At 38.1% G+C, this 25588-nt stretch overlaps 1 protein-coding gene across 1 annotated transcript in view; it reads right to left on the bottom strand.

The window, feature by feature from the left end:
- LOC126198479 (dmX-like protein 2) overlaps positions 1-25588 on the bottom strand; it is a 304650-nt gene that overhangs the window by 194102 nt on the left and 84960 nt on the right. The window contains exons 12-16 of the mRNA XM_049934840.1: positions 21118-21607; positions 13483-13674; positions 8154-8299; positions 7899-8043; positions 5529-5678 (exon numbers count right to left, since the gene is read on the bottom strand). Of these exons, the coding sequence (XP_049790797.1) occupies positions 5529-5678; positions 7899-8043; positions 8154-8299; positions 13483-13674; positions 21118-21607 (1123 nt within the window). The remainder of the gene's footprint in view (positions 1-5528; positions 5679-7898; positions 8044-8153; positions 8300-13482; positions 13675-21117; positions 21608-25588) is intronic.

The raw sequence follows: 25588 nt of genomic DNA, 5'->3' as shown, positions 1-25588 counted from the left end.
ATAAGTTCTGTAGTTTACCTTTTCACGACCAGCATTTCTGGAATGATCATTCAAAAGTATTTACACAGCAGACATGGGAACTAGGCTGTGAAGAGCTATTCAAGTATCACAATACACTGACACAGATATATCTTCTATCACCTTTTGATGAAACAATGGGAGCACTATTTGCAGACTCCAGGGTGATAAGCGCAGTGGTTGACGAAAGTAGCAGAATCAATAACAGTCACACAAGACTGCCTGTGACAGAGAGCCAATATTCACTTGTTTTGGAATCACTACTGCCATATCACTGCATATAATGCTGTTTGCACTGACACTGTTGTCGCCCATCACCATATGATGTTATGTACATGTCACAATTTTTTTTTCATACATTAAAGCAAATAATGTACTAAACTCAGTGCTGTCTGGTAATGAGGTCAGGCTGGGCAGGCAGCGACGACAATCTGTCAGTACCAGCTGAGTACCTTTGATGGGTATGGTTTAGTTAGCTGCCATTAGACACCATACTGAGTGTTGTCAAGGAGTGTGCAAATAATAATGAGTTCAGTGATGTTACAGAAAACCGTTCAATACATGACAGTTTATAGCTCTCATCCACCAGAAAGATAATTGTTAACAGGCGAATGATTCCAAAGGGACTAACCCCCGAGACTAAATCAACTTTTTCCAATGAACAGTCAGACTAAAGTTCTAGGAATGAGAGAGGACTCAAATTACTGGGCATATTAATAACCCACTGAAGGAAAAAAAAAAAAAATCAGTCCTCGTCTAAAGGTCATTCCCTTAGTCACAAGAATATGGCGAGGACAATATCATAATAGCTCGTTGTTAATATGCACAAGGATCTTGACTCGAGTATGGTTGCATATTCTTCAGCAGAACAACAGAAAAGTTTGAGCAGGAATGACTTAGAAACCACAACTTCTACATCAACAAATGTATTATTGGCAGAAGCTGCAGAAATGCCCACCATTTAATTGAAATTCCTCCTGAGAAAGACTTTTTGCAATTGGCCACCCAATAACTTAGAAACTCTTAAACACCTTGTGGGGAAATGAATGGACTCAAAATCTGAAGTGCACAAAAAACAAGAATTATATCCCAGCTTCATAGACCTAAAGGGTGTTTTACCCATTCTACAAAGAATTCAATACATCATAATTCAGATTACCAATACAACAAAATAACAGCATCAGCTGACATTTCTGCTGTCCATCAAAAAACTAGAGCACAACACCTGGTGAGGAACTGCATTGCTTGTAATTTCTCAGAGTATTTTGACAGCTACACAAATGGCTGTAAAGCCATAGATAGGTAAGTGCAGACTCAGTTGAGCATTCCTGTCACTGAGCTCTGAATATAAAGAACTGACTTTCCTTCCCAGCAGGGACTTCTAGTTGTTCTGCTGAAGCCAAAGCTGTATTTGCATCTTTACAGTAGATACAGAAACAATAGAGCAAAAAATATATATTTTTTATACTGAATTGCAGAAGTTTGCTCGAAGACATGCAGACCCCTACCTGTATCAATAAATCTAAACTGTTGAGCAAAAATCAAACAATGGAAAATCCAGGATGGAATGTAACAATATTATGAAAAGGAAAGTTGCTATTCACCATATAGCGGAGACACTGAGTCAAAAATAGGGACAACAAAAAGACCGTCACAAATAAAGGTTTCAAACAGGAAGGCCTTCATCAAAAATTGATGATGGAGCCCCCCCCCCCCCCCCACACACACGACTGTAGTCTCAGGCAACTGAAGCCACAACTGAGGCAACTGTAGCAATGTGGCTTGAATTGCCTGAGACTGCAGTCATGTGTGTGTGTGTGTGTGTGTGTGTGTGTGTGTGTGTGTGCGTGCGCATGCATCGTCTATTTTTGACAAAGGTCTTACTAGCTGAAAGCTTTATTTGTGACAGTCTTTTTATTGTGCCTATCTGTGACTCAGCATCTCCACTACATGGAGAGTAGCAACTTTTCTTTTCATAATATAGTTACAGTCTAAGCCGTTAGTAAGAGACATTACAAAAGCCATCATGGAGGGGGAAAAATAAAAATAAATCCTTTTTCTTTTTCTTTGCATGCAGGCTGTATGCAAAGCATCAAGTGGAATCTCTACAACAGTTAATCAGGCATTATCAACCATTACTCACAAATATGACAATCCTCCTTAAGCAAACAAGACATTCAAAAACCACAATAAAGCTTTTAGATAAATGTAACCTCACCTTATAAAGTCTCAGAGAGAGAGAGAGAGAGAGAGAGAGAGAGAGAGAGAGGGCGGGGTGAGGGGTGGTGGGGGTGGGGGGGGGGAATCAGCCATGGAAAGGAAAGGCTGTGGATGACAGCTGTGTTTAGTGACCCATAAAAATACTGACAGGTTCCACATAGATTACACAATGGTAAGACAGAGATTTAGGAACCAGGTTTTGAATTGTAAGACATTTACAGGGGCAGATGTGGACTCTGACCACAATCTATTGGTTATGAACTGTAGATTAAAACTGAAGAAACTACAAAAAGGTGGGAATTTAAGGAGATGGGACCTGGATAAACTGAAAGAACCAGAGGTTGTAAAGAGTTTCAGGGAGAGCATAAGGGAACAATTGACAAGGAGGGGGGAAAGAAATACAGTAGAAGAAGAACGGGTAGCTTTGAGGGATGAAGTAGTGAAGGCAGCAGAGGATCAAGTAGGTAAAAAGACGAGGGCTAGTAGAAATCTTGGGTAACAGAAGAAATATTGACTTTAATTGATGAAAGGAGAAAATTTAAAAATGCAGTAAATGAAGCAGGCAAAAACAAATACAAACGTCTCAAAAATAAGATCGAGAGGAAGTGCAAAATGGCGAAGCAGGGATGGCTAGAAGACAAATGTAAGGAAAATTAAAGAGACCTTTGGAGAAAAGAGAACCACTTGTATGAATATCAAGAGCTCAGATGGAAACCCAGTTCTGAGCAAAGAAGGGAAAGCAGAAAGGTGGAAGAAGTATATAGAGGGTCTATACAAGGGCAATGTACTCGAGGACAATATTATGGAAATGGAAGAGGATGTAGATGAAGATGAATTGGGATATATGATACTGCGTGAAGAGTTTGACAGAGCACTGAAAGACCTGAGTCGAAACAAGGACCCGGGAGTAGACAACATTCCATTAGAACTACTGACAGCCTTGGGAGAGGCAGTCCTGACAAAACTCTACCATCTGCTGAGCAAGATGTATGAGACAGGCGAAATACCCTCAGACTTCGAGAAGAATATAGTAATTCCAATCCCAAAGAAAGCAGGTGTTGACAGAAGTGAAAATTACTGAACTATCAGTTTAATAAGTCACAACTGCAAAATACTAACGCGAATTCATTACAGACAAATGGAAAAACTAGTAGAAGCCGACCTCGGGGAAGATCAGTTTGGATTCCGTAGAAATGTTGGAACTCGTGAGGCAATACTGACCCTATGACTTATCTTAGAAGCTAGATTAAGGAAAGGCAAACATACGTTTCTAGCATTTGTAGACTTAGAGAAAGCTTTTGACAATGTTGATTGGAATACTTTCTTTCAAATTCTGAAGGTGGCAGGGGTAAAATACAGGGAGCGAAAAGCTATTTACAATTTGTACAGTAACCAGATGGCAGTTATAAGAGACGAGGGACATGAAAGGGAAGCAGTGGTTGGGAAGGGAGTGAGACACGGTTGCAGCCTCTCCCCAATGTTATTCAATCTCTATACTGAGCAAGCAGTGAAGGAAACAAAAGAAAAATTCGGAGTAGGTATTAAAATCCATGGAGAAGAAATAAAAACTTTGATGTTTGCCGATGACATTATAATTCTGTCAGAGACAGCAAAGGACTTGGAAGAGCAGTTGAACGGAATGGACAGCATCTTGAAAGGAGGTTATAAGATGAACATCAACAAAAGCAAAACAAGGATAATGGTATGTAGTCGAATTCAGTTGGTGATCCTGAAGGATTTAGATTAGCAAATGAGGCACTTAAAGTAGTAAAGGAGTTTTGCTATTTGGGGAGCAAAATAACTGATGATGGTCGAAGTAGAGAGGATATAAAATGTAGACTGGCAATGGCAACGAAAGTATTTCTGAAGAAGAGAAATTTGTTAACATCGAGTATAGATTTAAATGTCAGGAAGTCGTTTCTGAAAGTATTCGTATGGAGTGTAGCCATGTATGGAAGTGAAACATGGACGACAAATAGTTTGGGCAAGAAGAGAATAGAAGCTTTCGAAATGTGGTGCTACAGAAGAATGCTGAAGATTAGATGGGTAGATCACACAACTAATGAGGAAGTACTGAATAGGATTGGGGAGAAGAGAAGTTTGTGGCACAACTTGACCAGAAGAAGCGATCGGTTGGTAGGACATGTTCTGAGGCATCAAGGGATCACCAATTTAGTATAGGAGGGCAGCGTGGGGGGTAAAAATCGTAGAGGGAGACGAAGAGATGAATACACTAAGCAGATTCAGAAGGATGTAGGTTGCAGTAGGTACTGGGAGATGATGAAGCTTGCACATGATAGAGTAGCATGAAGGGCTGCATCAAACCAGTCTCAGGACTGAAGACCACAACAACAAAAAGACTCGTACGAAAGACAGGTATCCTGATTGTACCATCAGTATGTATGTAACTCCAATGTAGAATCATTTTTAGTGAACATAAAATGAATTAAGGTTTGCTAGTAAGATATGGAGTGAAATAGGAGAAACACAGATTACAGATGGCTCAAGAAGTGGTTAACACATGAGTGAAGTTTTTGGGAAACCAATTAGGCCTATAGGTGTTGACTAACCAAAGCAGAGGACAACTGACCACTTTTTTTGAAATCAGCAACTATGTAGTGGTGCAGTGGTTAAATTTATGAATCTACGTTTTCGGGAGTTACTTTTTGGACTATCTATGAACTGGTGTAATTTACTGAGTACAAATTGTTTTTACCATATTTGAACTGTTTAACATGAATAGCTTTTCTTATAAAAATTGTAACTGTAAGGTTAGGAAAATACAGACAGTGTTGAAAACTGTGCAACACCGAAAGGAATATGACTAAATAGAATGAAACAGCAGAAGCAATGAACAATAACACTAACAATGAAACAATTCTCTGAGACAAAGAAAAAAAGCAACCCACACATGTTATTCATCTACAACTACTTAATACTAATAGATATGGATTACACTGACTATTCTTTATACAACTAGTGAGTATCATAGCAACATGCTCAAAACGGATGCTTTTTTTCTTTATCAATATTCCTGCAAGCCTCAGTGTCTTTTAGATTATGCTATTTATCACTTTAAAATCTTGCTCCACATAGATTATAGAAAATATAATGAAAAGTTGTGATCTGAAAAGTGGACAGGTAAGTTTAGTATGCAGAGGAGAGGATGGTGTGGGTGGTGGAGGAAGGGGAGGAAAAACCGGGAGATGGAGAAGGGGGTGCATGGCAAGAGGGGGAGGGGGATGGTTAAATACTAAATATGATGACAAAAATTATCACAAGCAACATACATGTGTAGCATCAGAAATTGGATCCAACTGAATGATGCAACCTGGCCTTGCAGTCGACTGCTGTGAAACTATCTTAATTTTGTCGTGTAAAGATGAATGTCTTATGCCGTCATCCGAAGATGTATCAGTTGAAAGGCTTATCATTGAATCCTGGAAACGAAAAAAATGCTCTTTCAAATAAACTGTTTCAGATGCAACAGCATCACCTTAAATTACTTGCTATTGTAAGACTAACAAGATGATTAGAATATAATAGAGGGAAACATTCCACGCGGGAAAAATATATCTAAAAACAAAGATGATGTGACTTACCATACGAAAGCGCTGGCAGGTCAATAGATACACAAACAAACACATACATACACACAAAATTCAAGCTTTCGCAAACAATGGTTGCTTCGTCAGGAAAGAGGGAAGGAGAGGGAAAGATGAAAGGATGTGGGTTTTAAGGGAGAGGGTAAGGAGTCATTCCAATCCCGGGAGCGGAAAGACTTACCTTAGGGGGAAAAAAGGACAGGTATACACACACACACACACACACACACACACATATCCATCCGCACATACACAGACACAAGCAGACATTTGAGGATGGATATGTGTGTGTGTGCGAGTGTATACCTGTCCTTTTTTCCCCCTAAGGTAAGTCTTTCCGCTCCCGGCATTGGAATGACTCCTTACCCTCTCTCTTAAAACCCACATCCTTTGATCTTTCCCTCTCCTTCCCTCTTTCCTGACAAAGCAACCATTGTTTGCGAAAGCTTGAATTTTGTGTGTATGTATGTGTTTGTTTGTGTATCTATCGACCTGCCAGCGCTTTCGTATGGTAAGTCACATCATCTTTGTTTTTAGATATAACAAGATGATTATACATACATACTCATAAAATAAGTTTAGTTTATTTCAGCAGTGTTTAATGTCTCATGACTGGAAGCAAGTCATCTTGCTGGCTATTTAACCCTTAACTCAAGAGGTATGATCTCTCGTACCATGCTAGAATTTTCCTAGTCGCTCTCGTAGGTAAATTATGGTGGAATATTTTTATACACCCCCTACCCTATGTTAATCACCAACCCTACAAATTATTATTGTCAGTTGCATTATCACCTTATTTGATTGTTGTTGACATGTGATGAAGTCTCCTAGACCATGTCTCATGAACGATGCACTTGCTTTCGTCAGTTCAATACAAAATGTGTTAGCAAGAATGTGACAATTTTACACACTCTAAAGTTCGATGAAATTTTTATTCAGTGGTTGGAGAATGGTGTCAATGATACAGAAAAGGAAGTAGATGTAGAAGACAATGATTTTTCAATAGCCAGTGATAACAATTCTGCTAGTGAACAGGAGGACTATTCAGAGGAAGAACTTCAGGACAATGGTGATGCGGACCTTACTGTTTCTCCAACAAAATACTTAGTGTTAAGTTGAAATTACATGCACTCTGAGTGGTGGTAAAGAAATATGTGGATCTCAATACTGAATATTAATTTTGCAGCCTTTCTTTTCCTGGCTATCAAGTTCAGTTTTTATATGCAAGTTTAAAACTCTGAAATTAGTTTTACACAAAAATTTGCTTTCTACAGAGACACCATAATTTTTCAGAACATAAAATTCAGTTTCTAACAGTTCGTTTTGTGTGCTATTGGAAAAGCTTCACAAAAGTATGTGATTTTTGCTTGATACAAAAATAAAGTACCATTGCCTTTATTTAGTGCAATAAAATCAACAAGGAGTATTTAAACAACACTTATATAGTTGTAACCATAAATATTATATAACATAAATTAAATTTTCAAATGATTTACAGCTTAAATCTTGGTTTATAGATAGGGGCTCAGAGACCACACCTCGTAGCATATGTTACAGAAAAGTCACGTCATGAGTTAAGGGTTAATGAACATTCAATGTGGTTTTCTCAGCAAGCAATGAAGTGATATTCATGTCAGAAATTAATTGGAAAGACAGCAAAATAAATAAATGATCAAGGAAAAAACTGATAGGTACACATAATTATGACTGTAATGGAAATGAAGGCAAGTGGGCAGGGCATGGAGCAACGCAAATGAATGACAGGTGAGCTAAGTAGTACTTTGTTGTATTCCAGTAAATAACAAGAGACCAAAGTGTGCAGGCAATATGAGAATATATGCAGGAGGCTGCAATGCATGGAGAAATTTTCAGGTGGCTTTTATCCAACAACAGATATCAAATGGCTGATGATGAGAGCCTACACCCACAGGAGTTAACAATATACTTTACTTTCCCTAGTGAATACCACATATGCAGTAAGCTATAAGAAGATATATTTCACACTAACATTGCTACTAAATATACACATTACACTCTGCTAAAGAAATTCATTACCATCATCTTGCTTCTACGCTCGGAACTCGATACTTCTGCCAATAATGTTCGAGCATCAATTACAGCCTGGTACACACGCAGACTCTTTCCATCTGATGCCACAAAACAGGCACTTGGTGAATTCGAAAGATTTCCAAGAGTAGTGCTGAAGAAATACAAAATACAAGGTTATAAAGCATCAAAAAATGTAACCAAACAATTTTGTCACATTTACTTGCAGTGTCCCCACATGTCTAACTTTTGAATATAGCTCACCTTGGTAGTAGTGTAGGAATCCAAGCAACATTTGAAAAGGCTGAAATTTCTGGGGAATTAATTCGAGCTAATTCAGAAACACCACCTGCTTTAGATAATGGGCCAACAGCATCAACCCTCCATAAAATTAATTCACTGCAGAAACCCTGAAAAATAAAGTGCACAACTGAAAAATAAAAGCATATACTTAAAAGAAATTTACCACCATCAACATTTTAAAAGCACACTTTGTTGTTGTCACTGCTGTTGCTGCCATCTTCTTCTTCTTCTCTACAAAACAACCCAGCTTAAATACATTTGAACTTTCTTACTGTGTTCAAGGTTTGGTCTCCCTCTAAAATTTTTACCCCTGCACTTCCTTCCATTACCAAACTGAAAATACCATCAAATGAGCCCCCCCCCCCCCCCCCCAAGTTCAATACACTTCACCTCTTAAGTTGTTATTTAATCTATCCATTTATTCTTCAGCATTCTTTTATAGCTCCACAATTCAAAAACTTCTAATTGTCTTCTTGTCTGAACTGCTTACTGCTCACATTTCACTGCCACACAATGCTGCATTCCAGATGGATACTTTCATAACATACTTTTTAACACTTAAATTGGTACTAGATGTTAACTTCCCTCTTTTAAGAAGTGCTTTTCTTGCTACTCCCGGGATTTATGTTACATTAACTCTCCTTTGGTCATCATCATCATTAGTTGTTCTGCTGTCCAAATAGCTAAACTCATCTACTACTTTTAGTGTCTCATATCCTAATCCAATTCGGTCAGCTGTGCCTTATTTAATTCTATTACATTCCCTTACCCTTGTTTTACTTTAACTGATGTTCGTCTCTCATCTTCTCAAGACACTATCCATTCTGTTTAACCATTCTTCCAAGTCTTTTGCTGTCTCTGATAGAATCCCAATGTCATTGGTAATCCTCAAAGTTTTTATTTCATCTAGCTGAACTTTAAACCCCTACCCAAATTTCTCCTTGGTTTCCTTTACTACATGCTTAACACACAAATTCAAGATAGGCTACAATCTGTCTAATTACTTTCTCAACTAAAGATTTCCTTTCATGTCCTTCGACTATTACAACAACAGTCTGATTTCCATATAATTCGTATGTAACCTTTTGCTCCCCATACTTTATCCTCGATATCTACAAAGTTTAAAAGAGTGTAATCCAGTCCACATTTTCAAAAGCTTTCTCTAAATTTACAAACAATATAAACATAGATTAGTGTTTCTTCAACCCATCCAATACAATAAGTCAAGAGTCAGTATTGCCTCCTGTGTTCATACATTTCTCCGGAACACAAATCAGTCTTTCCCAAGGTGTGTTTCCACAAGTTTTTCCACTATTCCATAAATAATTCATGCCAGTATTTGGCAATCATGATTTAAATTCAGGGTTCGATAGTACTCACATCTGTCACCATCTGGTTCCTTTATAATTGGAAATATTACATTATTCCTGATATCAGAGGGTATTTTGCCCGTCTTACATAACTAGCATACCAGGTGGAACAATTTTGCCATGGATGGCTCTTGCAAGAATCTCAACAGTTCTCAGGGAATTTCATCTACTTAAAGGGTCCTGCTTCCACTTAAATCTTCCAGTACTCTGTCAAATTCTTCTCACAGTATCGTATCTCCCAGCTCATCTTCACCTACTTGCTCTTCTCTTTCTATAATATTGTCCTCATGTTTGTTCCCTTATACACTCTATATGCTCCTTCAGCTTTGAGCACTGATTTCTTTGCTTGGTACTGGTTTGTCATTTGAACTGTTGACATTCATACTGCTGCTTCTCTCTTAACCAAAATGTCTCTAATTTATACATAGGTGACATCTATCTTTTCCCTCATTATGCATGCTTCTACAGCCTTGCATCTCTCCTCTAGCAACTTCTGCTTAGCCATTTTGCACTTTCTGTCAATCTCTCTTTCACCTACTTCATTCTTATATTTTCTCCTTTCATCAAGTAACTTTAATATCTTCTTTGTCATCCAGGGATTTATACTAGGTCTTGTCTACTTATACATGATTGACTTGCAATTCATACAATAGAGTCTAAGCAGGATACGGTGGCTGATGCACAGTAACCACATTCTCACGTAAAGCAATGGGAAAGTTCATTCATTTGTTTGGAAGGGGAAACCAAGATTGCTTGGTGGCTTTTGGCCAATCAGCAACAGCAGAATCGAGGCGCAGGCCCTGCAATCTTTCCCAAATGTTTTACAGAAACTATTCAGAAAAAAATAATTTTTGCATTACTTATGGCTTATACGTCAGCTTCATGATGACACGCCCGTCACTTCGCTAATGATCACATTGTGATATTTTCATTTAAGCAAGAAACTACCCAAAATTTGAAAAAGTTTGCAATGAAAAATAGAGGTTGCTATGATTTTGCATTTGGTGCATATTACATCGTATGTTGCTGCATATGAAACTCAGCTAACAGCTACAGTTTAAACCCTTATTTCGAAATCTCTGTCTTACAACTGTGTGACCTGTCTGAAATCTTCCTGTTTCTGCATCTGTCTTCCATGTATACAACCATCTTTCATGATTATCAAACCAAGTGATAGTGAAGCACAATTTACTATGCAACTTCCTCTCACATTCCTTCCCCCAGTCCATGTTCTACTATTTTGCCGGTACTTCCTTTTTGTCCTACTGAATCCCAGTTCCCCAACCCAATTAAATTTCCATCTTCTTTAACAATCTCAATAATTTCCTTTATCTCATCATTAACCCTTTAACTACTCTGGACATGTTAACACGTGTGCCTTTGTACCTGTCCCTGTGTGCTCTGAACGTGTTTAGTACGCACACAGAGACAGGTACAAAAGTGTGCACGTTAACCGGTCCAGAGCAGTTAAAGAGTTTCCAGAATGAGATTTTCACTCTGCAGGGAGTGTGTGCTGATATGAAACTTCCTGGCAGATTAAAACTGTGTCCCCGACCAAGACTCAAACTCGGGACCTTTGCCTTTCGCGGGCAAGTGCTCTACCATCTGAGCTACCGAAGCACGACTCACGCCCGGTTTGGAAGGTAGGAGACGAGATACTGGCAGAAGTAAAGCGAGAGAGATAATTTATGGGATAAATGCTTTCACAAAGCACAAAGCACGTGTATGCGCGGACCACAACTGTCGCTTGGAACTGCCAACTATGTAATTCCTGTCCTTGTCTTGACCTGCACAAACCGCTATCATTCGTGGATTGACTGTAGTTGGCATATAAATTTGTACTAGTGTGGTGGGTGTTGGCTTTGTGTCAATCTATGCCTATTCTCGCAGTACCCCTATTCGAATTTGAGTTGATAAACCTGTACTTCAAAAATGTTAAATCAGTGTCACACTGACTGCTCAAAACCCACAGGAAATACTACTAAAAAGATCAATCAATGCATTTTACTGATAGACAGCACTACTCTGAAGCACTGTATTTTTATTTGTGTTTTGTAAAGTGATGGTTCTGATACTACTACAACCTGTTTCAGTGTTGCGGGACATGCCATCTTTAAGCTAAAATTAGATTTTTACAGTATGGACTGAAAAAAGAAAAGGCCATGGGAATCTATAACAAGCATATTTTTAAGCCTCTCTGCTCCCCAATGTATGGCTTCTGTGGCAACATACGAATGATTAAAAGCTTACATTCAAATATACTTAAAATATGCACCAAAGACAAAAAACATGCTTTAAAACAATCAAATTATTTTGCCAGGAAATAATCTCTTATATTGAAGGTTCTGTCATAGTGAAGTGAGTGACAATGGAGAAGCCTATATTTCAATCACCTAACAACAGTACCGAGTGGTTATAAACACATCACATTCAACTTAACGGTAAATGTTTCTAGGAACAGTGGAATCACTGGACGAATGGAGTTTAAGTATGGTTTTATCCACATACACAAGTGGTAATGAATCTGAGACTTTCTGAATTAAGGTTTCTTATACAGTATCAGAAAGATTTAAATGGGAGAAATATGAACGTTAGAAAGCTATAAAGTATTTCAAAAGAAACAGCAGGTTGGATAAAATTTTAGTACACAGACCTGCTAGATTTCTAGTTTGCCCAAGGCTTCAGAATCTGTCAACAACAAAAACATTAGGATACTATTACTCACTGATTTCAAAGAACATAAAAAGAAATAGGCTGCCTTTCCAAGGAACTAATAAGGTATTAATGTAGGCAACAGCCAAAAAAGGAAATTTGTGTCATAAAAGAAACGAAAGTTAAAAAGGAAGAAATATAGGGTTTAGCTTTCTGCTGATGTGAGGTGAACAGGAGTGTAGAAAGAGCTTGAATTTCACAAGGATGCAAAGAGAATGTGGTGTGCCCTTTTCAAAGAAAGCATTCCAGCATTTGTCTTAAGCATGATTGGAGAAAATACACGAGACCAAACAACAGATGGTTGGACAGAATTGTGAACTGCACTCTGCCCTGACATGCTTTCAACATTACAGCTACCTTGAAATATGATGAAAATGCAAAAACCAAAGAGAAACAAACTACAAATGAAGAATTGGGTGCATACGATGGGGCATCAAAAACAAAGTTGAGGCCACAGAACATCGAAGGAGATAAACAGAGTAACAGCAACAGCAATATGAACAGGAATAGTAGTATGTTCATGGACTAGACAGTTGGTATATGTGTTATGTAATAAATTTATTCAACATCTCAGCTACCTGCATTAGAGCAAAAATTATGAGTTATCTTTGTGGAAATATATACTTTGCTGCAAAGGAATTTCTTACTAAATATAAACAGAATTATATCAATACACTGCCTATGCTCAAGCCTTGCTGTCCTCCGTGTGATAGTCCTATCATTTCTTTTCATTTCTTGAAACAACATCCCTGTAAAACTGGCAGACTCTGTCTTGTTATTCATTATTGTTGTCTTACTCAAGACAGTGTCAGTGATTTATGCTATTCATTCTACCCAGTGTAGCCAGTGATCATTCAATGCACCTTCACTACAAATCCTCATGCAACTCTTCTGAACTCTAAGTTGCTTCAGTAATACGACTGTTCCCTGTGTGGGAGCTTCATGTCATTACCTGTTCAATGTATCAGTAAGATACATAGCATAAAGTAGGTTATCACTTATCACATTTTGACTGAGGATTATTTTGCATTATTCATTTTAAATACACTCTACAAAACTATCAATAAAGGAGAAGAATCACCAACATCCAGAACAATAACATGTAGTACATGTTCTGTGTTACAGCATGTGCCTGATGAGTAACATGTTAATAACAGCAATGTAAAGTATGCTAACTAATATAATCAAAACTATATTTTGAAACATACTGTGTAGGTATAAGCTTCCTTAGGCTTTGATGTTGGTGATGGTGGTGCCTCAGAAACGGTTGGTGGAGAATTAACATCAGCAATATTGTGATGGGATGTTGTGAGCAACAGAGGTAATACAGGATGACAGGTTATATCATTCACCCTGAAACGATGACCAGATACTCGTGATGAGTGCCCAATACTCAGAACCTGTAAGCAGAAAAAAAGACATTCTTTCCTGTTTGTTACACACACAATATATATATATATATATATATATATATATATATATATATATATATATATATATATATATATATATAGGTAAATTATGTTTTGGTATACGTACAACAATTACCAACAGACTGAAATATTTGTGGTTTTCCTTGTATCATCATAAGATTCCAAGGCAATATAAATTATTTTTTTCCTTAGTTAGTATTGATGTAAACTCAACCATCTAAATGCAAACTACACTTTTTCCAAATCAAGACAGATAAACGTCATCCTTGAGTAATGACGACGTACACATCATGTTCATTTAAATTCAGTTTACAAGATACTAAGGAGAAACTACTTGACATATATCAAGAGGGCACTGCTATGAGTCTTACATAATGAGGGCTGTGCGTGTGGAGGAGATAGCATGTCGACCATTTGCTTATGATTGTGAAAAGATTATTTCTCGTGATGAGCCTTAAAGATCATTACAGTTCATTTGGTTATGTTGACAATTATAACTTCTGTTGTTCATCAGACAAAAACTCTGAAGAGAATGTGGTGTGGAGTTATTAAGATGTGTGTAGTTGGCTCCTATTTCTTTGAGGGAAATTGTGGATGAATAGTTAGAGAGACTGTGGAGTAGTACCCAAACAGCTAAATTTGTGATTAATTCTTTGAGGATTAAATTCATTGGCCACTTAATTCTCATAGTGGTGGCCTGCCTGCACATTGCATAGATCTCAGCATGTATGATTTTTAAGTCACAGATGTACATAAACAAACCACGTACACTGGACGAAGAAAAAAGCACCACACCAGGAAATCTCTGCCACATTTTTATTCAGCAGGAGACTCAAAGAGTGAACAGCAAAATGGATATTGTTTAGATTATGTAAATTTCAAATTCTAAGATTGTTTCATATGATTAGTAACCCTGCCAAATGTGCAAACGGAAGATACAGATGAATCGGTATGCATAACATCACACACATTCAACAAGGGTGCCTGCGGCGAGAAAGCTGATGATGATGCAGCCCGTTCAAGTGAACTTCTATGGTGAGCAAATATAAGGCTGCCTGGAAGCTGATGCACTCCCAGTTGCTATTCCCCAAATTCACCAAAGTGAATGATGAGTGTAGCTGATGTTTAACTAGACTGATCTAATCTAGATTGGTGCTGAGTTGTGTCGCACTCTGATCGGCATATGGTTTCCACCATTGTCAAGCTTAAGTGGAATTTTGTTTAGTATTATAATTTTAATATGCATGCTTGGCCTTATATCAAATTCAGGTAGGAACTCCTGCATATTAATTTCTATCAGGAACTAATGCTTATATTAATTTCCATCATGAACTATTTTTGTTTGGTTTTGTGGACTAACACCCAATTTTAATCTGTTGTCACAAAGCTTATTTGTATTCAACATATGTTGCTGGGCCTGAGGTGAGGGTTCTTATGATGCACTTGTTTTTTCATGTCTCTTAAGTGACACATGTACCCCAATATATTGTACCAATAAACGAGTTATGCAATAAGTGAGAAGATATTAATTAAAAACTGTCATTTTTTTTTTACTCTTATAACCCATTTTTTGGAAACTTTACATGCACTCAGAGAGGTGAATTCATCTCTTTACTCTGATTATATGTGATTCCCACATGTGCTAAAAAATTATCATAAGCTGGAATCAGTGGTAGAAGTCCACCGTTCTTCATACTATCCCACTTAACAAGGAGAGTAAACTCCCTTCCAGTCATACAAAATGTATTGTTGCTGAAGTGCTCTACTGTATGTGGTAGGAAGAACTGTGGTCAACTCTGCTACGTACGTATTCAGTATGCTCTAAATGAATTCCATTAGGTTAACATGCCTTGATCTGTAGACCTAGTGGTTTCGCAGTTTAGTACCGCATAAGTGAACTTTTAGTATGGTTTTCATTGGTTGAAAGTGATCTCACTCAGCTTACGGCCTTTGTATGTGGTTCAAAAAACTTTTATGTTCTTTGGCAGATTTTCCATAAACCACAGTTTTAAATTCCTTTAATGCTACTCACTTAATCTTCCTGTTTGTTCTTTTGATTTAATTTAAATTATTCTTGCTTACGGTTAGAGTTCTTTGTATCTGTGGTGCAGCTTTCTCTGCTACCTCAGAGTTCTAAATAGGGTAGTGTAGATCCAAAAACATCCAACTACTACTATCAGGCTCTGGTTAATAACCTCCACTTGGCTACAAATGAAAGGAATCCTCTGACTTCTTGTACAATTGTGTGATCTGCTTGTGCCACAAAGTCAAGTGGTGAACATACTATCTCCCTTACAAGTATCTCGCTCATCATGGAAGACTCGCAGCAATGTCACTTTACGTCCTGAATAGCCGTTGTTAAGCCAAGTATCTCCTAAGTCTATCAACTGTCAGTCATCATTAGGTGTTGACAGCTTTACAAATCAAACTGACTCGAATCCTCCATTCTCAGAAGCTGCTTGCCATTAACTATGTACCCTGGATGAGAGAACATCCTCCCCCCTTTTTCACAATAAAACAAATGATTGCACACTAGGTTTTTTTCAGCTGTTATTTACTGTTGTTAAGAAATACATTGATCATGTGCATGCCAGGATACTGATTAAACAGCAGCTGAATCAGTTGCACTAGACTGTAACTTTCAGTGATTTACTGAGAGATCAGTTGCCAAAGCATGAATGTGAAACTTGTGAGCCTTGTGCAAAAGTCTTATAGAATCCTAAATTTGCTATTAACTATAAACGTAGTACTCCCACAGTAATCTTCAACTAATTTTTTCAATATTTTTGAGATGGTATTACCAAAGCTATTCTCCACATGACAACTAAATCACAATGATCATATTTTACTACATTAGTAGCAATGTAATTACTTCAAGTGCAATAAATAACATGTGAAACTATGACTATGGCTAATCTACATGTGTCTTATGCAAGCTGAATGTTCACTCTTCCTGTTTCAGGTAGGATATACATGACAATAACGTAAAAAATATTTTTTAAAAAACCTTTCATAATCATACTTTTTGCATGAGTAATTCTCACTGTTGTAATAACATCTTGGTGATTACACCCTTCCTTGTTAATATTCCTGTAATGTTGAGAAAGTCTTGGGAGATATTAAATAATACCAGTGTCACTTCTAGATTTCTGGCCAAGTTGTTCAATATATTAGCTCCTGTACTACAGGAACATAATGTTAGTGAGGCCAGAGTACTGATTTTGCAACTTCCATTTGCTAGTCAGTAAAAACATCATTAGTTCAATGGACAAGGGGAAAAAGTAGAACTCTCATTAACTCAATCAAAAGGTTGGTTTGAACACCACAGGCTTTACTGACTGTGGTCCTATTGGGGGTGGTATGCTCCAGCCTTCAGCTGATCTTCGAATTCATCCAGTCAAATACAGTGGATTGCACATTTAATGTGGACTTTACCTGCCACTACAGCACAACAAAAACATCTACTTACGTGGAATCTAACCTGCCATTCAGATGTGTGTTCTACAGCTGTCAATTCTTCTACTTTCTATTAAGTTCCACTGGTGTACAGTATCACTACTACTTTCCCTGACAGGTGAATATTACGGCTTTGATATAAATCCTTCAGTTGGATATCCACTTATTTAAGAATAATCAATTTGTGACAAATTTTCATATTTAATTCATGAAATGGTATGTTTTGATCTAGCAGATTAATAATTTCAAAAAGTCAAGAAATGAACCTTGCATGTCCTCCAAATGGGCCGAACGGATTCAGTAACTGCTTTCACGTCTTGGTACACACAAGATCTATTCAGAGCAAAAGGATGGAAAATTAGGGTTTAACTTGCCATAAGAATAGGATTATTGGTGAATGAGCCCAAGCTCCAATTTGACATGAACAAGGCATCATAATTACCATGGCCCTTTCAAAGGGACTATCCTGGCAGTCACTTCAAGTAATTTATGGGAATCAAGGAAAACCACATGCCAGATGTCCGGAAGGGGATTTGAATGCTCCACTCCCACAAAGGAATCCAATATGCTATGTTGTTTCATGTATGTCCAGGGCAAATGAGGCCATCACAAAGCACTGTCAAGAAATGTGCAACAGAAAAAGTCAAAGACAAAACCCCTGAGCTGCAATCTCTCGTAACTCCAAACGAGGGAACCCTGAGGAGCTCTATGAATAATGTAAGTGGAAATCCCCCATGAGAGACAATCTACGTTTATCAGTTCTTCCAGTGTTAAGAAGGAACTAACACTGGTTTTGAGTCCAAATGTTGTTAATGTTGATACAAGTGATGACACACAACTTACTGCATGGTATATTTTCAATTGTTTCTTGTGTGGCTCACTGACATGGTGGAAAACTGATGTATATTGAGTTCACACTGCATCCATTTCTCCCCTTCACTTATTCAAAACTTTTTGTTACATATCTAATGATCAAACTACATCCAATTAATAAAGTCTTCTTTGCAATCAATGATAGCCTGAATCTGGAGAGACAAGGGATTACTGATGTAGCAGAAGAATTCTGCAGTGTACTAGATATATTTCTGACTCTATGGATGTTCATTATGAGATATGGAATGTATTTATAAGAAAAGCAGCTGCCTGCATGCCACATTTTAAACATTAAGTGCTCAAACTATATTTTGTCATGTACAAAATGATACCAGTAGACTGTGAAATACTAACTCAGCAATAGCGATGATGATGATGATTATATTTGGGGGCACATGTCGTCCTGGTCTTTATCATTTGAGATGAGTGGGGCTAACAGATAATAACAGCGCATGACATTTTTCGAGATCGAGCAGTGGCCTTATGCTGTGGCAGTTTCACCAGAATCGATCTTCTCTTAACTAAATGTCAGTTCAGAACTGTGTCAAAAGTTTTTTAGGAGTCAAGAAACATGGCATTAACTTCTTTCTGGATTTCAAGCTTGAAGAAAGCTTTCCATCTAGTTTCAGCCTTAGAAATTTAAAATGTTTAACCTCACCAAAGATTTAAGGATCACGTCCTTCCCATTAGACTATGTATTGTAATCTCTGAGAGGCTCTGCTCTGTATTTGGAAACCTGTCACATTCATTTCTCTTGCAAAGAAGTACCACATGGATCAGTGAATGTGGTGTCTTTCACAGCATGAAAGCACCTGGAAGTAGTGGGGTACTGCCCTTTTGACAGATGAAGAGTTCTTCAACAAGGAGAGTGATTCACACACTCTGTTCACAAGCTGACCAAGGGCATATTGCGATGGTGTGGAGGCTTGGCACAAGCACTTCAGAAACTGAATGACCTGTCAGGTGTTTGAAGAGTGCTGTGGTGAGTGTTTTCAACATGTGGAGAAACCAAGGTAAAACCACATCCAGATGTCGTGGGCTTGGGTAGCCATTCTCAATTACAGATGTCGGATGTTGTAGGCTGGGCAAACTGGTGAAACGGGATAGGTGGTGAAAAGTGGCAGAACTAACATCAGACTTTAATGCTGGGCAGGTTATATAAGTTTGTTTGAACACACAGTGCACCAAACTACATAGTCTGATGAATCCCGATACGTTCTTCATTATGCCAATGGGAGAGTGTGAATTCATTGTCTTCCAGGGGATGAGCTACTCAACTCCTCTACTGCAGGATGGAGTCAAGCTGATGGTGGCTCCATTATGCTCTGGGGAACATTCCCTTAAGCATCCATGCGTCCAGTGGAGCTCATGCAAGGCACCATGACACTGGTTTCAGTGTCATAGTGCACTGGTTTCAGACCACGTACACTCCTTCATGACATTCATGTTTCCTGTGTTACCTGATGGCAGTGTTTTTGCAAACAAGATAATGTGGCAAGTCACAAGGCCAGGAGAGTGATGAAATGGTTTGAGGAACACAGTGGCAAGTTCTAATTGATGTGCTGCCCCCCCCCCCCCCCCCAACTCATCAGATCTGAACCCAATCGATGTGATTGAACATGGCATCAGAGCTCATTCTCATTCCCTGGAATTTACAGGAATTAAGTGACTTGTGTGTGCAGATGTGGTGCCAACTCCCTCCACTGACCTACCAAGGCCTCACTGTTTCCATGCCCGAAGTGGCACTGCTGGTATCTATGCCAAAGGTGGACATACTGATCTGGCTGATCGCTGTTTATGTGCAACATGAAAAATGTGCTAAGGACACTAAGTGGAACACTCTGTAGTCCTAAGCTTTCTGTTACAGATCACTGTGTACCCTCAGAAGTAAGGAAGATAATGTCATTAAAGAGGACATAAAAACACATCCTTTTTAATGGAAGCACCCTACCATCTGCCTTAAACTATTTAAGGAAACCAGTAAAAATTTAAATCTGGATTGTCAGACCAGGAACTGAAACTCACTCCTTCTGAAGGCAAGTCTACTGTCTTCCCACTGCACCATCTCACTTGGTGTTGACATACAGAAGTCACATGTCCAGTGTTACAGCAAACCATTCTGCATTATATGGTCCACATTATAAGGAACCATTACGCATCCCATACTGTCACAGAAAGGCTTCACATCCAACAAGTCACTCATGCACTCATATCAAATGCCACCTACGGATAATTACATTTTCGTGTCATATTGTATCTGTCACGATACTACCACAGCCTTTTTTAGTGCACACTTTATCGTAGTGTCTTGTTGTTGCAAAGATCTTTTAGATCCTTTAAATTGAGGACATGAGGATATACTACTTTTAGAAGAAACTGTATAGACAGGGTTTTTATGCAGTTAAGTTGCAACTTATTTTCTATAGCTCAAGTGTTTATGTTGTTCATCCCCACAGCTGATCAGTCAGATGAATGTCTGGGTCGACAGGAGCAAAGTGAATTCATCCCCCCCCAAGTAACAAATATATTTGTAGGAAAAGCAGTAGAACCATTTTGGAAGCTGACACTCATGGCTGGAGATTAGTGTACTAACTACAAGTTCATGCATATGTTTCTTTTTTTTATGTAACCTATTAGCGTTACCTTCCATTTTGCTACACACTAGTTGAGCAAAATTCACTTTTACCAGAGGACAACATTCTGCTTTGCAAAGTAATTTTTTACAGTAGCATACTGTGTGATTTACTGGAACTTCTTGACAGGTGTTCCTCAAGGCTTTAAATCAAGATCCTTGCCTTTTATGATCAATGCTTGGTTTGGTGCACAGTTTTAATCCATCAGGTGGGTTCAGCTTCCAATGTCCTTTTTTAGATATGAAAGTAACCACTGATCCATTTTATTCCCAGTTCTATAAAGTTCTAGCTCATTCATCACATACACATGCTAGTCATTCAGTTGGGTACACAAATGAAGATTTCAAATATATGTAATTTTAATCTTTTCAGCAGAATTGCCTTATAAAGATAAGAAAAAAAACACAATACATGTAAAATGTTGGATGATGATCACAAAGCACTTTACCTGGGAGAATTTTGTACTATCACCAAATGTTAGCTGCCAGAGATTGAGAGTTCCATTGGAATGCTTTGACACCATGGAGAGAGTAGGAGAAGGATCTGCTGACACCCCTTCCTGGTTTGTAGCCCCAGCTTCCTTCTGTGCAGCAGCTACTGGTGGATCAGCACTCTTCACATTGCTAGGAACGTGCTGTGAAGTGTCTTTAGCTGGAGTTGAAGGATCCCAGTCTGCCTCCTCTTCGATTACACTTGGGAGCGGTGTAGGAGCATCTGTCTCAGTCCCACCTGCTGGTCCACTTACTGGCCCTTTGTTAGTAGAAGGTGGCTTCAGCACATCTCTGTAGTTATGGCAGCCATACGCATTGTACAAACATACATTTGTAGACATGGTCATTGCATCGCCAAGAGGAAATGCATTGGGGATGCGTGTTGAAAAAGATACTTGAGCTTGGCGAAATGACCCTGGGTGATATTCATCCAGCCACTCCACAATCCTGGAGATGGAAAAGTTACTATGACAAACAAAACATTTACAATTTATGCACAGCTTAAAGAGATGATAGTTTCATGTGACTCACTGGCCTGGTGAATATCTTTTGACTGGACACAACTTTGGTGACTTTTGTATGTCTGTAACACATCCCAGTTATCCAGCTGGGGAAAGGAGACCTACAGTTTAAGGAATCCGAACCACGTGTCATTTCTAGTGACTTCTCACATTGTTGAGAGGTGAAGGCTATGTTAAAATGCAGACTAAAAAATCCGTGGCCCAACTGGGATTTGATTCTGCAGCTTCTTAGATTCCAGGCACTTGCTTTACTGCTACACTACCAGGCCCAACACCTTACAGAGAGATATCTAATGAATATGACTTTCTGTAAAATACCAGATATATAGAACATGAGAGCCAAGTGCTTGCAGCCAACCTGAATAGATTGTTTCACTGATGTTTGAAATTAAAAATGATAACTATTTTCTGCAAAATTTTCCATTAATGTAAAATACATAGTATACTTCACATGAGGAGCAATTTTGTTTACAGACTGCCAAAAGCACAGTGACTTAGGCTCTCCCCTTGTGGATTTCAAAGGTTGTGAACCTAAGGTGTACTAAAAACACGATATATTGACAAAACATTATTTTATACCTGAAAAAAAAAAGAACTAAAAATAATAATTATAAGACAATGTTGTCATCTTCACTCTGAAGAATGGTTTGCTGCAGCTCCCCATGCTATGCAATCAAGTGCAAACCTCTTCAGCTCCGAATTGCTACTGTAACCTACATTCATTTGAATCTGCTTACAGTATTCATACTTTGGTCTAATTTAAAAATTTAAAATGCTGCCATAGTCTACTCATCAAGAGGTATAATCTTATGTTAAAAGTTAAATATAGTAAGACAAGTATTACGGTTAGAAGCAGTGTACATGTCTTCAAGTAGTGTAACTCACTGCACACAAATGTGGAGAGTATATTCAACCAGTAACTGAGAATAAGAACACTTAGTGACTTGCAATAAACTGCCAACAATATTTCAAATACTTTACAAACATTTACATGCTTAATGCCAAATATTTAACACATTACTTCATTTTTAAAGGAGTCAGAAGTTTGAAGCTATTTTATACATGGAAGTTCATATCTTTAAAGACTCTGTGTTTATTGGACTTTCAGAAAACACTTCTTACTGCTTAAAAAGACATTATATGTTAAAAAATCTCTCTTTTCAGAAATAGTTTTTGTTGCTATCATCAGCTATTGTGCTGCCCAAATAGCAAAACTCATCTACTGTTTCAGTGTCTCATTTCCTAATCTAATTTCCTGAGCAATCCCTGATTTACTTCAGCAACATTCCACTACTCTTGTTTTACTTCTATTGAGGTTCATCTTATAATCTCTTTTCAAGATGCTATCCATTCCATTTAACTATCTTCAAAGTCTTTTGCTGTCCTCGACAGAATTGCAATGTCATCAGCAAACTTCAAAGTCTTTAGTTTTTATTTCTTATCCCTGAACTTTAATTCCTACTCCAAATTTTTCTTTGGTTTCCTTTGCTGCTTGCTCAGTGTGTTGATAGAAGAACATCGGGGAGAGGCTACAACCCTGTCCCACTACCTTCTCCACCACTGTTTCCCTTATCATGCTTGTAACTACCATCTGGTTTCTGTACAATTTGTAAATAGCCATTCACTTCCTGCATTTTATCCCTACAGCCTTCAGAATTTCAGAGTATTCCATTTAACATTGTCCAAAGCTTTCTTTAAGTCTGCACATGTTATAAACATAGGTTTGCCATATCTTAACCTACTTTCAAAGACAGGTTCCTTTATTTCTCTTGAATCCAAACTGAGCTTCCCCGATGTTGGTTCTACCAGATTTTCCAGACTTTAAGAATTTGTTTAGCATTTTGAAACGATAATTTAATAAATTAATAGTTCAGTAACACTCACATGTCAGCACCCGCTTTCCTTGGAACTGAAATTATTAAATCCCTCTTGAAGTCTGGGGGTGTTTCACCTGTCTCATACATTTTCCCACCAAGTGAAATAGTTTTGTCTCAATAATTCTTCCACTCCAGAGGCCTTGTTTTCACTTAGGTCTTCCAGTGCTCTCTCAAATTCTTCTTGCAATATCATATCTCCCACCACATCTTCATTTATTTCCTCTTCCATTTCTCTAACATTGCATTCAAGTTCATTTCCCTTGTATAACCCTTCTATATATTCCTTTAATCTTTATGCTTTCTCTTCTTTGCTAAGTACTGGCTTATAATCTGAGCTTTTGACATTCAAACAGATGCTTCTATTTTTTCCAAATATCCCTTCAACGGCATCAATTTTTCCCCTAGTTATACATGCTTCAAAATCATAGGTCAGTAATGAGAGAGCTGCACTCCTAGAGACACCTGCATGAGCACGGGTAGAGCCAAGGAGCTGAGAGCAGCTGATGTCTATCTAATAGTTTGTTCTGGAAAGACTAGATGGCAATATGAGCAGTCAAGGTGCAAGCATAGCCACAACAATGTACCTAGCTGAGTATATTATGTTATGGTACAGTGTGTTGTGTAGCTGAAATGGCTAGTCAAAGCAATGCGGTAAAGTGGTGTTCTATTTTATAGTTCAACTCTACTTGGGAGTGTGATTACTTGCTCACTGACAGCAAAGGAGGAGCACAATGTTTGGTATGTGGTAAAATATTAGGCATAAACAAGTACAATTTAGGATGTCACTACAGAACACATCACTTCAATCAGTATGGAAGTGTAGAGGGTGAAATACGACTTAATCTTCTCAATAATCTGCACGAGGAATGACCTAAAGCAGAGGTATGTATTATACTGTTGTACCTACATATGATATAACTTAATTATGGTGTCTAATAAACCAAATTTTCCTTTGAAATAACAAATCTGTTGATTTCTTACACATAAATGTGATGCCTCCTCTTCTGATGCAGCTGTTTGTGCTAATTACAGAATAGCTTTGCTGATCACCCGTTCTTCCCGACCATTTTGTGCCAGCAAATTTGTGAAGCAGAGTTTGGTAGTCACAGCAGATGAGCTGTGTTCACAATTATCATGGTTTTTCGCAAGTTTGAGTGTCGCAGCATACTATAACTCGTGTTGAATGATTGTCAGGTGATACTGTGGGACAATTGATGGACATCATTTCGAATGTCTTGATGTTTCCTATTGCATTAGATGAGAGTACCAACTTATCGGACACAGCCCAACTGACAATACTTATTAGAGGTGTTGATAGAAACATACAGGAGGAACAACTCCTTGATTTAGGTCCTCTCAAAGACACCACAACAGGTGATGAGCTACTGCAGTTCATGGGAAATGTATTTATCATGTTTGGTCTACCACAGGAAAAGCTCATTTCAGTGGCCACTGATGAAGCTCCCAGCATGGTTAGATGTAAAGCAGGGCTTATAGGTCGTCTGAGAAGCAAACTACTGCAACATGAAGTGAGGTTTGTACCTGTGCATTTCTTGATTCATTAAGAACACCTGTGCACAAAAACCATCACAATGGCAAATGTAATGACCATAGTAGTGAGAACATTTAATTTTATTAAGAGTCACAGCCTGTGCCTGAGGCAATTTAAAGCTCTCCTGAAGGATACTGAGTGAGAATTTGGTGATACTGCATACTTTCGAGAAGTTTGTTGGCTCAGTAGGGGTAATATGTTTGATCACTTTCTTGATTTGTTGGACAACATAAGTTTTATTCATGGAAACGAAGGGGTGTTCCCGTCATAAATTCATTGATCTTAAATGTATTAATGAGTTAGCATTTCTCAATGACATCACATTCCAAATGAATAAACTTAATCTTAAGTTGCAGGAAACTATTTAGTTATTACTCATTTTGCAGACTGTATTACTGATATCACACAAATGTTGTAGCTTTGGCAGCATCATATATTGAAATGTGAGTAAGCCTATATTTCCAAATCGTCAGTGTGG

The sequence above is a fragment of the Schistocerca nitens genome, chromosome 8 (assembly GCF_023898315.1).
Source record: "Schistocerca nitens isolate TAMUIC-IGC-003100 chromosome 8, iqSchNite1.1, whole genome shotgun sequence".
NCBI classification, from domain to species: Eukaryota; Metazoa; Arthropoda; class Insecta; order Orthoptera; family Acrididae; genus Schistocerca; species Schistocerca nitens.
This window is presented reverse-complemented; position numbering and strand designations above follow the sequence as displayed.